Genomic DNA, 18,915 nt, shown 5'->3' with positions numbered 1-18,915 from the left:
GAAAAAAGTGATGTGCCGTTCCCAGTAAATTTTCCAAAGAGCGCTCGTGCTTATGAGGGCTAAATTCCCAGTAACGTTTCTGGTATCGTTCCAAAAGTCAGTAAATTACGATAAACTTCTATTTATCTTTTATTATCTATGTGCTTTTTTTATTATTATAACAATTTATAAATGTGTCTGTAATGTTTAAGGACTTTGGATTTCAATTTTTGCAATTATTTATTCTGTATTGGCTTTCATTTCACCAATTTAAACATGCCGAAATAAATACATACCTATTTATGAAAACTTATACGTTTAAGTACGTAATAAGAATTGTGTAAAACCATAAAGGAAGTGGTTAAACTGGTTCTCATCGTGCCGACATCATGGTCACCCTAATGAGTTTGACAATGTCTAACTTGTATTTTTATCGTAAAATGTAATAATTGTGCGTTCCTTGTGAAACGATATTACACAATAAGAAATTATTTCACTCCCACAACCTTTAACGCAACATTTCTTCACCATTTTTAAGAAATTTTGCATTCACGTGTTTTGTAAATATGTCATCAGGTTAGGGATACCAATTAATATTCAAACTTACTGCTACAATGTCTACCATATCAAAATTAGTGTTTTTTATTGTTGTGCACATGCTTGGTTAAATCAGTTAATAATATTGACATCATAATTATTTACAAATTTCCTAAAAGATATCAGAACCGTAACACTCTGAATATAGCACTTAAATAATATAAGAAGGTATTTAATTTCAGTAGTATATTGATATAAATACTACCACAATGGTATATTTTTAACATTGGCAACATGTGCGAGTGAGACACCGCGGCGCGTACGAACGTCTTTCTGGCTCTGTGATAAGGTTCAATTTAGTATGACAAAACAAGTGACAGTTCACTCCTTCTTATAACTCCATACTCTGACAAAACAAATGACATTAATGACAAATGACATTCGCTTGATTAGGCGAGCTTGCGGAGCTTGTTGCAGATAATAATAAAATTTAAAGGATTTCGGCATTTAATTTAACTTTTCTTGATCATTATAAAACCAATCAAACCTATAGTGCTTGTGTATTCTAAGTTCATTGATAACTAATACATTATAACGCACAAGCTCAGCGGAATCTATCAAAATGGGTCTGTTATCAGACCCAGAGTACCGTTCCGTGAAATGGGTGCGGGTGTTGAAAAGGATCCACGGGCCTCTCTGTTTCGTGCTATACGTGGGAGCCCTGGCCTGGTTCGTGCTGCTGGGCAACAAGGAGTTCAACAACGAGACGTATTTCTCGGAAAATGCGCTGCTGCCGGGCCTTGTGACCACGGAGTTTAATGGGGAACATGCCGCCAAACAGTTCTTTGATGAGCTCACGAACGAGATTCGGGTAAGCATGGTGAAACTTAGGACTGAATAGAAATGCGACAATGGCAAATTCACCCTGTGCATATGCAGGAAGTAAGCCAGAAAAAAAATTGCTTTTAATCAAATTTTTAACCCTTTAACATGCAAGACTGAAAAAGATCCTCAATTCAAGCCTCATCGTCATCATATAGGTAGTCCTAAATTTCTGTAGGAACAAGAAAAAAATACAAAAAGATGATGTTACAGGGAGGTCTTTTTTGAGACCGCTGCCTTATAAGTAAAGGGTTAATAATAGCCAATAGCAATTATCATAGTATTTTTTTCTATGAATTTAATATGCTTACTTATGTTTTTATCACTGGTAAAAAACTGCAGATTTTCTTTACACATTTCTTATCTGATATTCTCACAAATCGATGTGTATCAAAATCTGCACTTAATTTTTTTTATAGGCAAATAGCTTTAGACATAAAGCTAGGCATATAATCTCCGTTGCAAAATGAAGGGTGTTTTAATTTTATCATGTGTATCTAGTGTCCATGTTAGTGGAATCAAATCTCATAAATTTTATTAGAGATGTGTTCGGCGTTCAGGGGTTATAATGATAACACAAGAGTGGAGTAAATACTGAATATATTGAGAGAAAGTGCTGGCCTTATATACTAAGGTTTTAACAGGCTTAATCAAGTGGAAGTTATGGCAATGGTCATTAACCATTGTATAGAAAATTACAGTAAGTCAAGGTTTATGGCATTGTTAACTTAATGTTCTGTAAAGTAGTAAATTACATATGTGGGAGATAGGTATCAAGAATCAGCTGCATTAAGCAGCAGTGTATCAGCTGATTGCAGCTGTGTATGAACTGACTACACTACAGCAGTTTTTTTTTTTGAGACAAAAAATATATAATTATTATTATATTTTTTTGGCTTAAGTGAACTTAAATCTATGGTATACATATTGGTTCTTAAAATTATATTTTGGAATATAATAAAAATCTTAATGCTATCTGGATATACAATTTGCTTACATGCCTATTTCTAACATTATATGTTCCTTATATGGTTATGAAATACATTGTTGCGTTAACATGTGTTTACTTTTATTGAAACTGTGAATATGATATTTATTTGTTAGGCATTATTGATTAATTCTCTGTGTCATGGAGATATTGGTTCCTTATATGGATGGTGGTATGCGATGGGATGGGTTTTTTTTTCTTCTTCAGAATTCTTGCTCGTAAATTGTTTGTTATTGTAAAGAATTGATCGCCAATGAGCCATTTTGTAACATCTGCATTGTGACCTAATAATGTAAGCTGACTTCGTGATACTTGTCACCTGTCTTTTAAAAAGTACACAGCGCCTTTTAATAGCGCTCTGGTCATTTGACCTTTTTTACATAACACATATTTATCATGGTCTAATAAAACATGGTCTTCCATTCCCAGAGTGACACGGGCCTACGTCACAATAACATTGCCACTTTATTTCAACATAACATGTTACATGGGTACATTATACCTATGGTTAATAAGTTAAAATATTTCTTTATAATTTTATAATTTTCATTTATATGTATTTTAGCTTAAATTTTACAATAACACGTCATTTTTAATTACTCGTTAGCAATATCTTCCGATTCACGAAAGAAATTTCAGACTTTCGGGTAATTCTGTTTATACTACTGGCAACACAGGATAGCGCTGTGCACATTTGACAATTCGGATCTAGATAACTTCATGCCCTGACCGTCATCCTTGTCGAACGCGTGTTAATTGTTATTTCCTTCTCGCTCAGTGTCAGCAGTCGCAGTGTTTTCCAAAATTTTCACGTCGTAAGCTTGGTAATTAATGTGTAACTGTGAATTAGTTTTTTAAACGTTTGTCTTGTATAGATAAATAAAGTTTAATTTAATACATTAGATTTGTTTTATTTTACTATGTTTCTACATGAATAACTTAAAATTAATGCCGTTAAAATAATTTTCACCGTTGGTTAAAATTCTCCCACATTTCAAAGTTTGAGAACCTGTAAACAGCATGATGACGTAGGCGCGTGTCAGTTAGGTCATACGCGAATCTCGGAATGGAGTACCAGGCGGAGTATATTATTATACCATGATATTTATTAAGGATACAAAATTTATTATTTATTATAGCGCCCAAGGACCGCTGCAATTGAGAGCTCGCTCGAATTGTTTTGGTTTACTACAGAGCTATTATAATTTAGCCAGTAGACTTACAATTTGAAATGTATATCTTTATTAATTTATTCAATAATTTTTTTACATGGACAGTACAAGTTAGAGGATGTGGAGCAGATGCCAGTGGCGTGGTTGGTGGCCAAGATGTCGCAGTTGCACCTCGAAGTGTATACACACAACTTCACTCTCGACTACCCACTTGGCAAAGGGCAGGTTAGTACAGCACAATAATCCATGTGAACATTTTTTCAACAATGGTTAGTGTGAATCATGTATTCAGCTTAGGGGGCAATAAATATTAAATGTTAATCCTTTAATGCGCAAAAAATAGCCAAGGTAGGTTCAAGCCTCCTTGACACTCAATATTCCTAATGATTCTGGTAATTAAATTAATGCAAAAAGATGATGTAATAAGGTATACATCATCTTTTTGTAATATGATATAAAGGGTTAAAAGGTTCTACCACAGTTGCATTATAAAAAGGGATAAGTTACAAGCTTGTACTTGCCTATCTTTCTACCAACCATTAGGCAAATAGCAAACATGTAACTTTATGAAACATAACTTAGGTTTTGAATAATTTTACGGTTTAGACTCACTTGTTTTTAGTCACTGTCTCACAACATTTTAAATTCGATAACTTAGGCTGATTCTGTGAAACATGCATATCAAGATAATATTCACAGGTATACCACGGCACGAACGTCTATGGAATCCTACGCGCGCCGCGCACTGCGTCTCTCGAAGCTTTAGTCCTTACAGCGCCGCACCGCGCACCCGGCACGCATCAGAAAGACACAGCTGCTGGCATCGCGCTTATGCTCGCCTTCGCTCAGTTCGCTCGGTGTGAGTATCTATATATTTTAGTACATATTTGTACGCACTCGGCTTCTTTGGTCATATCATGCGGTCTAAAAAGCACGACCTAGAAAGGCAGATTATCTTGGGCCAAATAGAGGGCAAGCGAGCGCGAGGAAAAGGACCCACGAGATGGTCTGATGTGAAGAGGGTGGTTGGCGGCAACATGCAGTGCGTGACCCATATGGCCTATGATCGCACACTGTGGAGAGGTAGCATACATGGTCGCGATGCTCAGCTACGAGGGACCGAGGAAGAAGAAGACATATATGTAATTTCTATTGAATTTCACTTTAAATACCTTGGTGTGAATCTGTGAATAAGAGATTGCCGGCATTCGACCCGATATTTAGTTTGTAACTACTTCGCCGGCAATCCCTTATATCCCTGTCTCTGTAGTAATGTACTAAAGATGTAGTGCAAAATTGATTTCTTTTGTATTTTCTCCGAAATTTTCGTATTTGTCATGCTAGTGCTAGTTCAGTCAACCTTAGTACTTTTTGTACCGAGACTGACTGAAATAGCAACTTAGCAAGGCACGTTCATAAGTTTCCGTAAAAATACAGTACAGTCCAGAAGACTCACTCTCTAACAAAACGCGTCTGTTACGATCAGGACAGATATGGCCGCTAGGTGGCGACAGCGCCACGCGCGGCTTATGGCTACCCACCAAAATTGGTGTGGAACGGATGTACTTGTAGCAAAGCGACGAAATCGCGGAGTGAGCCACGCCTGGCACTACATCTGTACTTTGGTTTCAGCACAAAAATACTGGGCCAAGGACATAATATTCCTAGTAACTGAGCACGAGCAACTAGGCATGCAGGCGTGGCTAGAAGCCTACCACGGTATCCAGCGCGACTCTGGGACATTCTACACCAGTCTTGGCGGCTTCTGGACGCCTGGTATGCCGAGTCTGGACCTGGGGGCTTTGGGCATGGGCTTTGAACATAAGAAGTGCTTGAATCCTGGCAAGTTGAAGGGAAGGTCTGGGTCTATTCAGGCGGCTATTAATTTGGAGATTCATACGCCTAAAATCAGTAAGTTTCAAAGGTTTTCTTGTTTAAAAGTTTTATGTATTTCTATGTTTTATTGAGAATTTTAACAGCACATTGCTGCGAAAACCGGAATTTATGTGTACCTAATACCTAATTAAAATGTTGACCAGTGACATTTGATTCGTGCAAAAAATTACGAAATAACTGAAAAGTTTTTACTTGCCGGTAAATTATGAATACGGTAAATTATGAATAGATTTCTTTATGTTTTCCGTGTTTGCCCTAATTTCTACTATTTATAGTTACTGTATACTGTTAATAATTTTGCAGTTCCAGTTATATTCAAGTATCCTACCTATTTGTCAGAGCCCTGGTATTTTGTGGCTAAGTCAACATTATATAATGTTTCAGAATACATCGAAGTGAAGGTCGAAGGTCTGAACGGGCAGCTGCCTAACCTGGATCTCGGCAATCTGGTCCATAAGCTCTGTGTCAAGTCTGGCATTCACCACTCTTATAAGAACAGGTAACTTGCGCCTTATTTGCCGCCCAAACTTAACATGTTTTTTTAATAATTTTATGCATTTAGAGCATTTTGCCGCCCGTGGCTCACAGTACATTTTTTCATGGCATTTTTTTGTTCTGCTAAGTGTAAAATTGGAATAAATAATACCTTTTGGGATGAAAGACTTTTGTGGGATAAAATAAATCAATAACTATTAGAAAAGTTAACATTTATTCCAATTTTACACTTAGCAGTAGCTACAAAATATGCCGTGAAAAAATGTACCGTGATCCAAAATGGGCGGCAAAATACTCATACCGCTCCACTGTTAATGAAATAATTTCAGATCAACAGATCTCATGGAGTTTATGTTCGTGTTCTATGAATATTCCTTGTCTATTTTGAATTTCCTCTATTATTGCACTGTCGGTTCAAAAATTATGAAAGTAAAAGACTTTCAAAGAAAACTATTTTGAACATGATCGTTAGAACCGTCTTTGTGTTCTTAAAAAAGTTATCCCTTTTATGTAAAAGGACATAATTATTGCTGCAAAAGTACTCTCTTTTGCTTATTTTGTTCAGGTCCTACAAAAAACACCCTTTTGAGTCCGCCTATATTATCAAAGATGGATATTTACAAACAAAATTCCAGTTTATATATAAAAAATCTTTACAATAGGGGGCTTAATATACACCCTAATGGTAAGGTAATAAGGTTTGTTTTGCTTCAGCTACTCGTGGATACGCAATCGTAATACGGTAGACGAGTGGACCAACGGTGTCTACACCCTGCTGGGGCAAGTGGTCACGCAAATTGCGGGGGTAAGTACTATACTGAAAACATAATATAGTTAAACCTCTATTCACAATTTTTACCCCCCTCCCTCCTTTCGGTGACCGCCTGTAGTATATCCCAAGACAGGGGAGCCCCCCCCCCCCACCTCTTCTACTTTTCACGTAGTAATTAATTCAAACATATGACTTTTTAATATATTTTTGCAAACAGAAAGTAACAAAAAATTACGTCAGTACCTGTAAGTCAAAATTTGCAATACATTTTATTTATATTGCAAATTTTGAAAAAAAGGAAACCTATAAACCTAGTTTTTCATTGCGTAAATAACATAGTAAATTCTCATAGAGAATGGAAAATGTTTAGAAGTGGAAAAACGTTTTCTCTTTTTGTATGGACGATCACGTGCTATACTTCTCTCTTAAGGTTATTGATATTACTTTTTTCAGGTACCGAATGGCAACCACGGCCTCTTCCATCGTTTCGGCATCGAGGCCGTCACATTAGAAGGCCGGGACGCCTCCGACCCAGCCGGCACACCGCCTAAAGTCAATGCTCTAACCTCTGCTAACTTCTATCGCCTTGGTGTGGCGCTGGAGAGTATATTACGATCGCTCAATAATTTGTTGGAGAGGTTCCATCAGAGCTACTTCTTTTATATGATGGCGGCTACCAACAGATTCGTTTCTATCGGTAAGTGATAATTTCCAAGCTATTTTAAACTATTTTTTGTTAATTGTTAAGTTTTGTAAGATCTAAAGTCAATGCTCTAACCCCTGCTAACTTCTATCGCCTTGGTGTGGCGCTGGAGAGTATATTACGATCGCTCAATAATTTGTTGGAGAGGTTCCATCAGAGCTACTTCTTTTATATGTTGGCAGCTACCAACATATTCGTTTCTATCGGTAAGTGATAATTTCCAAGCTATTTTTTAACTATTTTTTGTTAATTGTTAAGTTTTGTAAGATCTAAAGTCAATGCTCTAACCCCTGCTAACTTCTATCGCCTTGGTGTGGCGCTGGAGAGTATATTACGATCGCTCAATAATTTGTTAGAGAGGTTCCATCAGAGCTACTTCTTTTATATGTTGGCAGCTACCAACATATTCGTTTCTATCGGTAAGTGTTAATTTTCAAACTATTTTTAACTATTTTTGTTAATTGTTAAGTTTTGTAAGAACTAAAGTCAATGCTCTAACCCCTGCTAACTTCTATCGCCTTGGTGTGGCGCTGGAGAGTATATTACGATCGCTCAATAATTTGTTGGAGAGGTTCCATCAGAGCTACTTCTTTTATATGTTGGCAGCTACCAACATATTCGTTTCTATCGGTAAGTGTTAATTTTCATACTATTTTTAACTATTTTTGTTAATTGTTAAGTTTTGTAAGATCTAAAGTCAAGGCTCTAACCTCTGCTAACTTCTACCGTCTTGGTGTGGCGTTGGAGAGCATTTTACGATCGCTCAATAATTTGTTGGAGAGGTTCCATCAGAGCTACTTCTTTTATATGATGGCGGCTACCAACAGATTCGTTTCTATTGGTGAGTGTTACATTTTCATCCCACTTACAAAAATAAATTGACTCTCGACTTAAAACTAGTCGACTTCTTCAGCGGCGCTGTGCACTTTTTGTGATGGGGAAAAAATGTTAAACTCACGACAAGTAAGATTCGTAAGACGTGACGTCACGTGTGACGCACACGTAACGAACGTTACGTGATTTAAATGCCATCTAGTGAGTTTCCCGCTAACTGGTACTAATATAACTCGAGTACTAACAGTGATGTGCTTAGGGGTTTCAAGTAATGCGACGAAATAACGCTAGATGGCGTTAACCTCAATTATACATAGTGCTGCAGACATTTTGCACTAGATGGCGCTGTTATTAATATTTTGACGTAAGACGCTTCGTAAGTCGGACACGTGACCTGATCGAAAAACTGTTACAATGTCATTGAGTTTTTACCTCCGGCACTCCCGGAGTGCAACCCGTTGTTTTTTTTTCATTGAGTTATTACATATTACTGTAGAGACGCCATACCAAACAATGAAATTGTCACAATCACACATCACAACCTGTACCTCGCGACCAAAACGTCGTAAGCGCCGCAAAATTCATGGCGCTTATGTTTAGGTTGCGAGATTTACGCTCCGCTTCTATGGTTTGTTGTCAAAACAACATCAACTTATGGCGAAAAATACTGGTTCTCCGTGCCGTATATACGTTAGTAATAGATTAATAATAGTTCAATGTTTTTTTTGCGTATTTTCAGGTCAATACATGCCTTCCCTCTGTCTCCTATGCGTCGCCATGCTCATCCGTGCCCTATCCCTCTGGGTGACCACACAACAGGACAACGAAGAGGAAAAACCTCCCAAACCGAAACGAAAAACATCAGGCGCCGATCTACCAGCAGACAACCCTGAGGTACCAGGAGATAATAAAACCGAGGTGATACAATCTGAAGAAAGCACACTTAGACACAGGAAAGTCGCTGAATCTGAGTGCAAAGAATCAAAGGAGCTTAAAGAAAAGTTCAAAACAGAGTTAGGTAAAGAAAAAAGCAAGAAGAGCGGAGGAAAGAGACGGAAAGAAAAGGAGGAGTCTAGCATGAGCATTGTCAATATTGGAGCGAACTATTTGCTGGTGCATTTGTTGGGTTATGCTGTTATGAATTCGCCTATACTTTTAAGTCAGATTGGTGAGTGTACATATCAATTATTTTGTGTTTATTTCATTTTAAACAAATATCAACCATAATACCAACCATGTGTAGAGTATGTGCGGAAAGAGAAGAGTCGCGAAAGGTATGGGATTCAATACATTCTTTATTATCTATTCCACCTGTCCAATATATTGGTCCAATGTGTATTGCGTCTCACATTTTTGCATAATGAGAGAGTGAGACTCAATGACATTGGACTTTGTCAGGACAGGTGGAATACCACCCTAACCATTGATTATTTTCTTTTGCAAGTTTTGTAGAATTGGATTTAAATGGTGAGATTTACTAAGTTTTTTTATATTTTCAGGTGCGGCACACGGTTACTCATCAGAATTATCCGTATACTACGGTCTCATCGCTATAGCTGTCCTCCTCACCCTAATCTCCCCCTACCTCCCCCGTCTGCTCCGCACGGGCCGCATCACCCACGAGGAGTTATCTCTAGTCAATATTCTATTACTAGTGGAGTTGGCGACAGTATGTCTGTCCGTGGGCATGCATAACTACCCGCTAGGGTTGGCCATGGCTGTCTTCTATACTCCTGTGGCCCTGGTGATTGGGGTGGTTACTAAAGGCGGCGGAAAGAAGAGGTGAGTCCTGGTCTAATCTACATATTGTTAGTGTGAGTCCTGATCTAATTGTTAGTAGTGGAGTTGGCGACAGTGTGCTTGTCCGTGGGCATGCATAACTACCCGCTAGGGTTGGCCATGGCTGTCTTCTATACTCCTGTGGCCCTGGTGATTGGGGTGGTTACTAAAGGCGGCGGAAAGAAGAGGTGAGTCCTGATCGAATCTACATTTTGTTATTAGGGCAGTTGGCGACAGTATGTCTGTCTGTGGGCATGCATAACTACCCGCTAAGGTTGGCCATGGCTGTCTTATACAGTCCTGTGGCCCTGGTGATTGTGGTGTGGTGACGAAAGGCGGCGGAAAGATGAGGTGAGTCCTGTGCCCTGTTTATCAAAAGCTTGTAACTTGTAATACCAATTGGAAGTCCCTTTCTAACAAAAGCTGTCAAAAAGGGACTTCCGCTTGCATTACAAGTTACAAGCTTTTGATAAACAGGGCACTGATTAGTGGAGTTGGCGACAGTTGTAACAGTTGAAATCAGCTCCACTGGTACTTCACCGGGTCGCAACAACGTAGGCATGAAACTGTTAATATTTAACCTCAGGGCGCCTTTACTGGGTTGTAATGTAAATGAAAAGAAGTAGAAATTCTGGAGAAAGTCTTTATTCACACTGGGTCACACAGCTACACTTTTATTGTCCACTGACGTTGAGTTAAAGTTCAAATTAAGTTTTTAACTAACCTGGATTGTTCCTAAAGCACTTGCGAACACTCTTTATTTATTACACATACGGAATCCACTACGCAGACGCCGATGCCTCCAGGAAGCAGGTCCAGGGTTAAGTGGTGACGTGGATGACCAGCTCGGACACCAGATGCCGGCCGGAGCTCATCCCTCGAAATCGTTGTCAGGTCAACCTAAGGACCCCTACAACAAGGCAAAACCCAGCTGTAGAACCAAAGAAATCTTGCAAAGCCAACGTGCTAGACATTTGAGGTTATATAACAAACAGTACTTACAGTTTTGGGATTTTAAGTGTTCATGAATGCGACGACTCCTCCAGTTTTATAATTTATTTTTTACATATTAACTAACGTTGAGGTAACTTTGAATGCCAGGAATGCGGCCTACAAATATCTTTTGGCTTCATTTTGAATTTAACTCTTACAACGTCCTTCCAGTCACCCCGCCGTTCGTATCGAAAAAGGCAGCATCCTCTGTGATGCGCCCCTATCACGGTTGCGGATTACACCTGAACTAATTACTTATCTAATTCGCTAAATTCGCTTGCGCACGAGTTGGGTTCATAGGTGAGCCTAATCGTTTTGTGAAGCACACAGAGAGGGCGTTCTTATCAATAACTAAATTTCTTTATATTTTTTTTTTATGTATTTATCTTAAAGATTGTAATATTTATGTTACACAGTATGTCTGTCCTCGCATAACTACCCGCTGGGGTTAGCTATGGCTGTCTTATACACTCCTGTGGCCTTAGTTTCCAAGGGCATAAATAGCTTTGAGTGCGTTTATTTATAAAAAGTATTGTAGGGGACACTATGTATGAAGGTGCCAAGTTTTTGAAAGAGCCACTTCAGTAGTTTCAAAGCGAAATTTGTATGAGTCAAACGTTTGTACAAAATTTATGCTGCTACCAAAATAACGCAAGTGTCATGTCGTTTCTCCCCCAATCGTTGCTTTTGGTGGAAATGTATCAATAGGGAATATTACGCGAAACTCTGCGTAGGGGGCGCCACTACAACAATCAGTCACAATCTAAGGGTCTACCGCGAACGAGTCGAAATTTTGTTATCTAACCTCTCTATCACTTTTGCATATTCGAAGGTTAAAGAGGCAGATAGGTTAGTTTCGATTTTCGCGTTTCCCGGTAGGCCCTTTGTGCATCAATGTTTTATTGTCTGTGAAAACTTGTCAAAAACAGTTTCAGGCACAGTATGTATTTGTATAAGTTATTCTATGGTTTACGATGGGTGCTAGTGCTGCACTCTGGCGGTAGAACATTGCAGTAATACCCCCTATTAAAGAGTTTAGTAAAGTAAAGTGAATTTACTTATAATTTCAGCGCCATCTCGTTGTTCCTGAAGCGAATCTTCTGCCTGCTATTGCACCCGCTGTCCGCCGTGACGCTTTCCATGATTTTGTACAGCAGTACGCTGTTCCCAGAGGTTAATATGTTATTTAATTTTTCATATAGTCTTTAGTTCATGGTCTGAGAATCGACGTTAATATCGTTTAGGTGTCGGCAGGAGAGTTGAGGTGAATGATTAGTAATCATTGATTACACACACAGCTATAGTCTGGCAAACCGATTTGTCAGTAGAAAAAGGCGCGAAATTATAAATTTGTATATGAAAGTCGCGTCTTCGCGGCTACAAAGTTTCTCGGAATTATTCTTGAATGTCATGAACTTGTATCACATTTACTCATCATTCGTTAATTCACAAGGCAGCAAATTTGATGTTTCAAAGATAATTCCGAGAAACTTTTTGGCACAACTTTTTGAAACATCAAATTTGCTGCCTTGTGAATTAACGAATGATGGGTGAATGTGATTTAAGTTCACGACATTCAAAAAAATAACTTCGCGAAACTTTTTGGCCAATCTACTACAGTAGGCTATTTTAATTGCTATCGGTACGAACACTGACCAAAATCCTGTTGTCATTACACGAAATATATGAATGACCTCAAAATTCTTTTACTTCCTTGCTCCATCCCAAATTCAAATTATAAAATTTATCCTGCGAGTAGACATCAAAGGTTTTTTTTAAAGTCAATACAAAACGTTTTCCACTGACATCATATGACATGAAAAATACATAGCAACATTTTATAAATACAACACCTCAACTGTGTTGCCAGCATATGGTAGCATGTATACAATTAATAATATAGGATTTTGTTTAGGAGCCATGGCTGAGCACAGCGGGCCGCGGTCGCGACGCCGCCATACAAGCCATCATGTTCTCCGTCGCTGATTCCCTGGTATGTTTACATCACAATTTTTAGGGTTCCGTACCCAAAGGGTAAAAACGGGACCCTATTACTAAGAGTCCACTGTCCGTCTGTCCGTCCGTTGAAATTTTCACAGGTGATGTATTTCTGTTGCCGCTATAACAACAAATACTAAAAACAGAATATAATAAATAGTTAAGTGGGGCTCCCATACAACGTGATTTTTTTGCCGTTTTTTCGTAATGGTACGGAACCCTTCGTGCGCGAGTCCGACTCGCACTTGTCCGATTTTATTATTAATTGTCGATACTCTTCTTGAAAGTCCAGTTAGCCTCGCGATAAGGGTAAGGGCCTTATCATAAGGCGTGTTACTATCAAACCGGTGGTTGCAGTTTCGTTCGACCCCTATACCTATGAATTTTCCGAATTTATATACCTATGAAACATCATTTGTGACGTTTTCAACCAAAAGGTGCCACATTGTCGGTTGTCGATAAGGTTGATTTCAAATTGAAGCTCTATGGAAATAGCGCCTTATAGACGGAGAGCTAGCCACGGAAATAGGTATGCAATTTATAGAGCGACGAAATCCCTCTAGTTAGTGTGCCATACTATCATTATTAATCAATCCGGGCGCCTGGCAGCTATTCAGCGGTGGGTGCGGGAGTGGATGGGCAACAAAGGGGTTGTAAAATCAATTGAAGGTGTGCAATTTATAGAGATCTGAGTTTGATGTGGTATAATAGCTAATTATGTATTTAATTCGAATATAACACTGCCAGGCGTTTTAATTGGGGGAAAACTAGTGCCAGGTGACGTACAAGGTGCGGAAAAAAGTGCCAAAGTTGTCTCATTTATAGAGGTCTGGGCCTTTACTTTTTCATTAGAGTGGACCTTCAACAAAATCGTGTGTGCAAAAATACAGGCGCAAATATTCAGTCGATCACCTCGCCAGGCGACGACAAAGATCAACTGGCCTCGCGCCGCCCGGGCCGCCCGCGTCGACCGCGCTGCCGTGTCACGCCTAACGCTCCGCAACTTAAGTTCTTTGAGTTACGGATAACCAGTCTAAATCATCTTTAAAATTGTTGACAAATTTGAATTCGACGAAGGTACAATTCCGGTACCATTGTTTTTCAAATGCAGAGAAAATATGTCAGGAAACTTATTTGTAAAGTAATACGTGCCATGTCTGATCACACGTATGTCATGTAACTTGACTTACATGACTTCGTGTGACCAATATAGTATAGAAGAGTAGGTAATGCGGAACTCTTCAACTCGAATTAAATGAAAACTTGAATGAAGGTTAATCTGAAGAAGCTTTGGCTTTCCAATCTTGTACGTCACCTGGCACTACTTTTCCCCCAATTAAAACGCCTGGCATTGTTATATTTGAATTAAATACATATTTAGCTATTATATCACACCAAAATCAGAGCTCTATAAATTGCATACCTTCGATTGATTTTACAACCCCTTTGTTGCCCAACCACTCCCACACCCACCGCTAAACAGCTGCCAGGCGCCCAGATTAATTAATAATGATAGTATTGCACACTAACTAGAAATATTTCGTTTCTCTATAAATTGCAAACCTATTTTGGTACTTTTTCGCGAATCTTGTACGTCACCTGGCACTAGTTTTCCCCCAATTAAATCGCCTGGCATTGTTATATTTGAATTAAATACATATTTAGCTATTATATCACACCAAAATCAGAGCTCTATAAATTGCACATCTTCGATTCATTTTACAACCCCTTTGTTGCCCAACCACTCCCACACCCACCGCTAAACAGCTGCTAGGCGCCCGGATTAATTAATAATGATAGTATTGCACACTAACTAGAAAGATTTCGTTTCTCTATAAATTGCAAACCTATTTTGGTACTTTTTCGCGAATCTTGTACGTCACCTGGCACTACTTTTCCCCCAATTAAAACGCCTGGCATTGTTATATTTGAATTAAATACATATTTAGCTATTATATCACACCAAAATCAGAGCTCTATAAATTGCATACCTTCGATTGATTTTACAACCCCTTTGTTGCCCAACCACTCCCACACCCACCGCTAAACAGCTGCCAGGCGCCCAGATTAATTAATAATGATAGTATTGCACACTAACTAGAAATATTTCGTTTCTCTATAAATTGCAAACCTATTTTGGTACTTTTTCGCGAATCTTGTACGTCACCTGGCACTACTTTTCCCCCAATTAAAACGCCTGGCATTGTTATATTTGAATTAAATACATATTTAGCTATTATATCACACCAAAATCAGAGCTCTATAAATTGCACACCTTGGATTGATTTTACAACCCCTTTGTTGCCCAACCATTCCCGCACCCACCGCTAAACAGCTGCCAGGCGCCCGGATTAATTAATAATGATAGTATGGCATACTAACTAAAGGGATTTCGTTGCTCTATAAATTGCATACCTATTTCCGTGGCTAGCTCTTAGACCATTATTGACTACCGACGATAAGTACCCTTTTGTTTGAAAATGGCACATTTTGATGTTTACCAGACTCTTTACTGTGAATAGGAAGGTCAAGGAGTCGCTTTGTTAAAAACTAGTGCCTGTGCTAATTATTGGGATTAGATTGCCGAGCGGACCCCAGGCTTCCTAAGGCAGTGGAAAAGAATCCGAGACTCCTAGGAAAGTGGTGGTGACCCTCCTTGTATTGACGAAGTGAAGCGAAGGTCACCGTTTCAGCTTGGGGAAAAACCGGCCAAGTGCGAGTCCGACTCGCGCACGAAGGGTTCCGTACCATTACGCAAAAAACGGCAAAAAATCATGTTTATTGTATACTTAAATGTTTATTTTATCTTGTTTTTAGTATTTGTTGTTATAGCGGCAACATAAATACATCATCTGTGAAAATTTCAACTGTCTAGCTATCACGGTTCATGAGATACATCCTGGTGACAAACAGACACACGGATAGACAGACAGACGGACAGACAGACAGACGGACAGACAGACAGACTGACAAACAGACGAGTCTTAGTAATAGGGTCCCGTTTTTACCCTTTGGGTACGGAACCCTAAAATGTTTTTATGTCCGAATGTGCTCACCTACAAGTAGTATTTTTCAACCGATTCTCTTGAAATTGGTTGCAGGTGCAATAAGCTCTTTAACATGCATTAGTCATTCCTATTTGCCCGAGAATATGATTAAAACATTAGTGGTTCCGATTGTCAAAAATAAAACAGGTGATATATCTGACAAGACGAACTATACAGACCTATTTCTCTGGCAACCATTGTGGCTAGGGTGCTTGACGGCCTGCTCAATTTGCAACTGGACAAGTGCTTGCAAATACATGACGCTCAGTTTGGCTTCCGTGCCGGTCTATCAACTGAGAGCGCAATAACTTGTCTAAAGCAGGCTGTCGAGTACTATACTCGCAGAAAAACTCCTATTTATGCATGCTTTTTGGACCTCTCGAAGGCTTTTGACCTTGTAAACTACGACTTATTATGGAAAAAGCTGGACAGGATAGAGTTTCCAAAGGAACTAACACGCATATTTAGGTACTGGTATACGGGCCAGAGAAATAGCGTCCGTTGGGGCGATGTATTCTCGGACGAATATGGACTGCAGTGCGGTGTGAGGCAGGGGGGCTTACCTCTCCCAAATTATTTAATCTTTATGTAAACGACTTAATCGGTGAGCTCAGCAACACACATGTCGGAAGCCATATAGACAGGGTCTGTTTTAATAATATAAGTTACGCAGATGATATGGTGTTGCTGAGCCCATCGGTTGGAGGATTGAGAATACTTTTGGATATTTGTGAAACGTACGCTCGCCATCACAATTTAAAATATAACGCACTCAAAAGTGAATTCATGGTGTTTAAAGCGGGAAACAAATGCCCAACGTATGTACCTCCCATTCTCCTGAATGGTCAGATACTGAAGAGGGTGACGACCTTCAAATACCTAGGGCATTTGGTAACCGAAGATCTGCGCGACGACGCCGACATCGAAAGGGAACGCAGAGCATTAGCGATGAGAGCCAATATGATAGCGCACAGGTTTCATCGATGTACAGCCCAAGTAAAAATAACTCTGTTTAGAGCGTACTGTACATCGCTGTATACCTGCAGCCTATGGACCAGATATACCCAGCGATCGCTAAATGCTCTGCGGGTCCAGTACAACGATGCGTTCAGGGTGCTGTTGCGGCTGCCGCGATACTGCAGCGCGTCCGGGATGTATGCGGATGCGAGCGTGGACGGTTTCCACGCCACACTCCGCAAGCGTTGCGCCGCGATGCTTGGTAGGGTACAGGTGGGACAGTGGCCTTTTGAAACACTGGTCCTCCATGCACGTTAGCCTCAATAATAAATTTAATTTAATGTAATATATTTAGTTTTATTGTAATATTTTTATTTGTATAAATTTTAATTTTTATGTGGTTGTAATTTATTGTAATTTAATTTATTTTTTATTGTAAATTTTGATAATGTTATAAGTTTTAATTTTTAATTTAATTTTATTTTATTATTTTAAATTTAATGGAATTTAATTAGTTACGATATGGATTCTATGGTCCGAAATAAATGATTTTTTTAATTTTTTATTTTAATAAGTAAATATACTGTTTGTTGCAGATATATGGAAACTGGCTGTTCAACGTAGCGTCGGCGACCATCTTGCCCATCTGGATTATATTCTGGCAGATCGTGTGCAACAAAGTTGATGCACCGGCATAAATAACTTTCTTAGGGGCTGTCCATAAATTACGTCTTGACGATTTTTGACCCCCCCCCCCCTCTAAAATCATCCAAAAATCATGCTTCGAAGGACCCCGTTTCCTCCTACGTCATGCTACCATTTGAAATGACGTAATTTATGAATAGCCCCTTAGTACCTAAAGCAGTGGTGGGCAAACTTTCTTCATGAGGGGCCAAAACTTGAAGGAATTTCAGAGGAGGGCCAGATTTACAGCAAAAATGTATTTTTATTATATTGCTGGCCATATGATAATTTTTTTTAAATGACCGGCGGCGGGCTAGATAAATCCTTTCGCGGGCCGCACTTCACTTGGCCCGCGGGCCGTACTTTGCCCACCACTGACCTAAATTAAGGGACGCTAAGCATGGAGAATTTCGTACATTGAGTGCGCTCGCACTGCCATAGAGTAATATAAGTAAAGGAAGAGTGCTAACTCCATACATCAGTTTTCTTACCAAAACGCGCGTTATTTCGTAGTCGACATCTAGCATCAAGTAGCGGAATATATTAGTACTGCTAGTCGACAATAGATGTCGCGGCGAACAAAAACTCTAATGCTCAACAATTTTCAGCTAATATTATAACCGGATTACTCGAAACTCTATTTTCAACTCCTTCGGCTTCTAATATTAGTTGTAAATTGTTTTAGCAGTACATTTTTAGTCAGAAGCGACACTTGTGACATCTGGTGTCAAGTAGCGGTACTGATAGTTCCACTACTTCATTGACGTTAGATGTCGACTACGAAATAACGCGCGTTTTGGTAAGAAGACTGATGTATGGAGTTAGCACTCTTTCTTTACTTATGTTACTCTATGCGCACAGCGTCACTGACCGTCGGTATCATAGGCGCGACAGCAACATAATTCCGCGGTTGTGATTAAGATAGAAACAGGCAGGTCAATGTACGAAAATCTTTGTGCTTAGCGTCTTTACAATATACTGAGTGCAACCATCGTGTCTGTGCAGGATTGTCAGACTTGGTTTATTTGGATCATGACAGTATTATTATGCGTTAGTACCTGTATTTGTACTTTATACACCCGAATTCATGATCAAAATAGTCATTCCAAAGACTTTAATAAACAAGTTTTGTGAGATTTGTACCTAGTTTTAAAATTTCCTTAACATAATCACCTTAAAATTTTGTAATAAGCGGGGTC

General features: G+C 39.1%; 1 protein-coding gene across 1 annotated transcript; it reads left to right on the top strand.

Annotated features, from left to right (window-relative positions):
• The first annotated feature begins 1,012 nt into the window (after nt 1-1,012).
• On the top strand, nt 1,013-17,764 carry LOC134800586 (glycosylphosphatidylinositol anchor attachment 1 protein). The gene is made up of 12 exons (XM_063773076.1): nt 1,013-1,387; nt 3,664-3,783; nt 4,258-4,417; nt 5,191-5,469; nt 5,839-5,953; nt 6,664-6,754; nt 7,175-7,418; nt 8,998-9,426; nt 9,758-10,040; nt 12,101-12,203; nt 12,946-13,023; nt 17,629-17,764. Exons 1-12 carry the CDS (start codon nt 1,139-1,141, stop codon nt 17,728-17,730), a joined length of 2,253 nt encoding a protein of 750 aa, XP_063629146.1. The 5' UTR covers nt 1,013-1,138; the 3' UTR covers nt 17,731-17,764.
• Nucleotides 17,765-18,915: the final 1,151 nt, after the last annotated feature.

This window comes from Cydia splendana, chromosome 20 (genome assembly GCF_910591565.1).
Source record: "Cydia splendana chromosome 20, ilCydSple1.2, whole genome shotgun sequence".
Classification (NCBI taxonomy): Eukaryota; Metazoa; Arthropoda; class Insecta; order Lepidoptera; family Tortricidae; genus Cydia; species Cydia splendana.
Note: the sequence above shows the minus strand (reverse complement) of the source record. Positions and strands in the feature narration are given on the sequence as shown.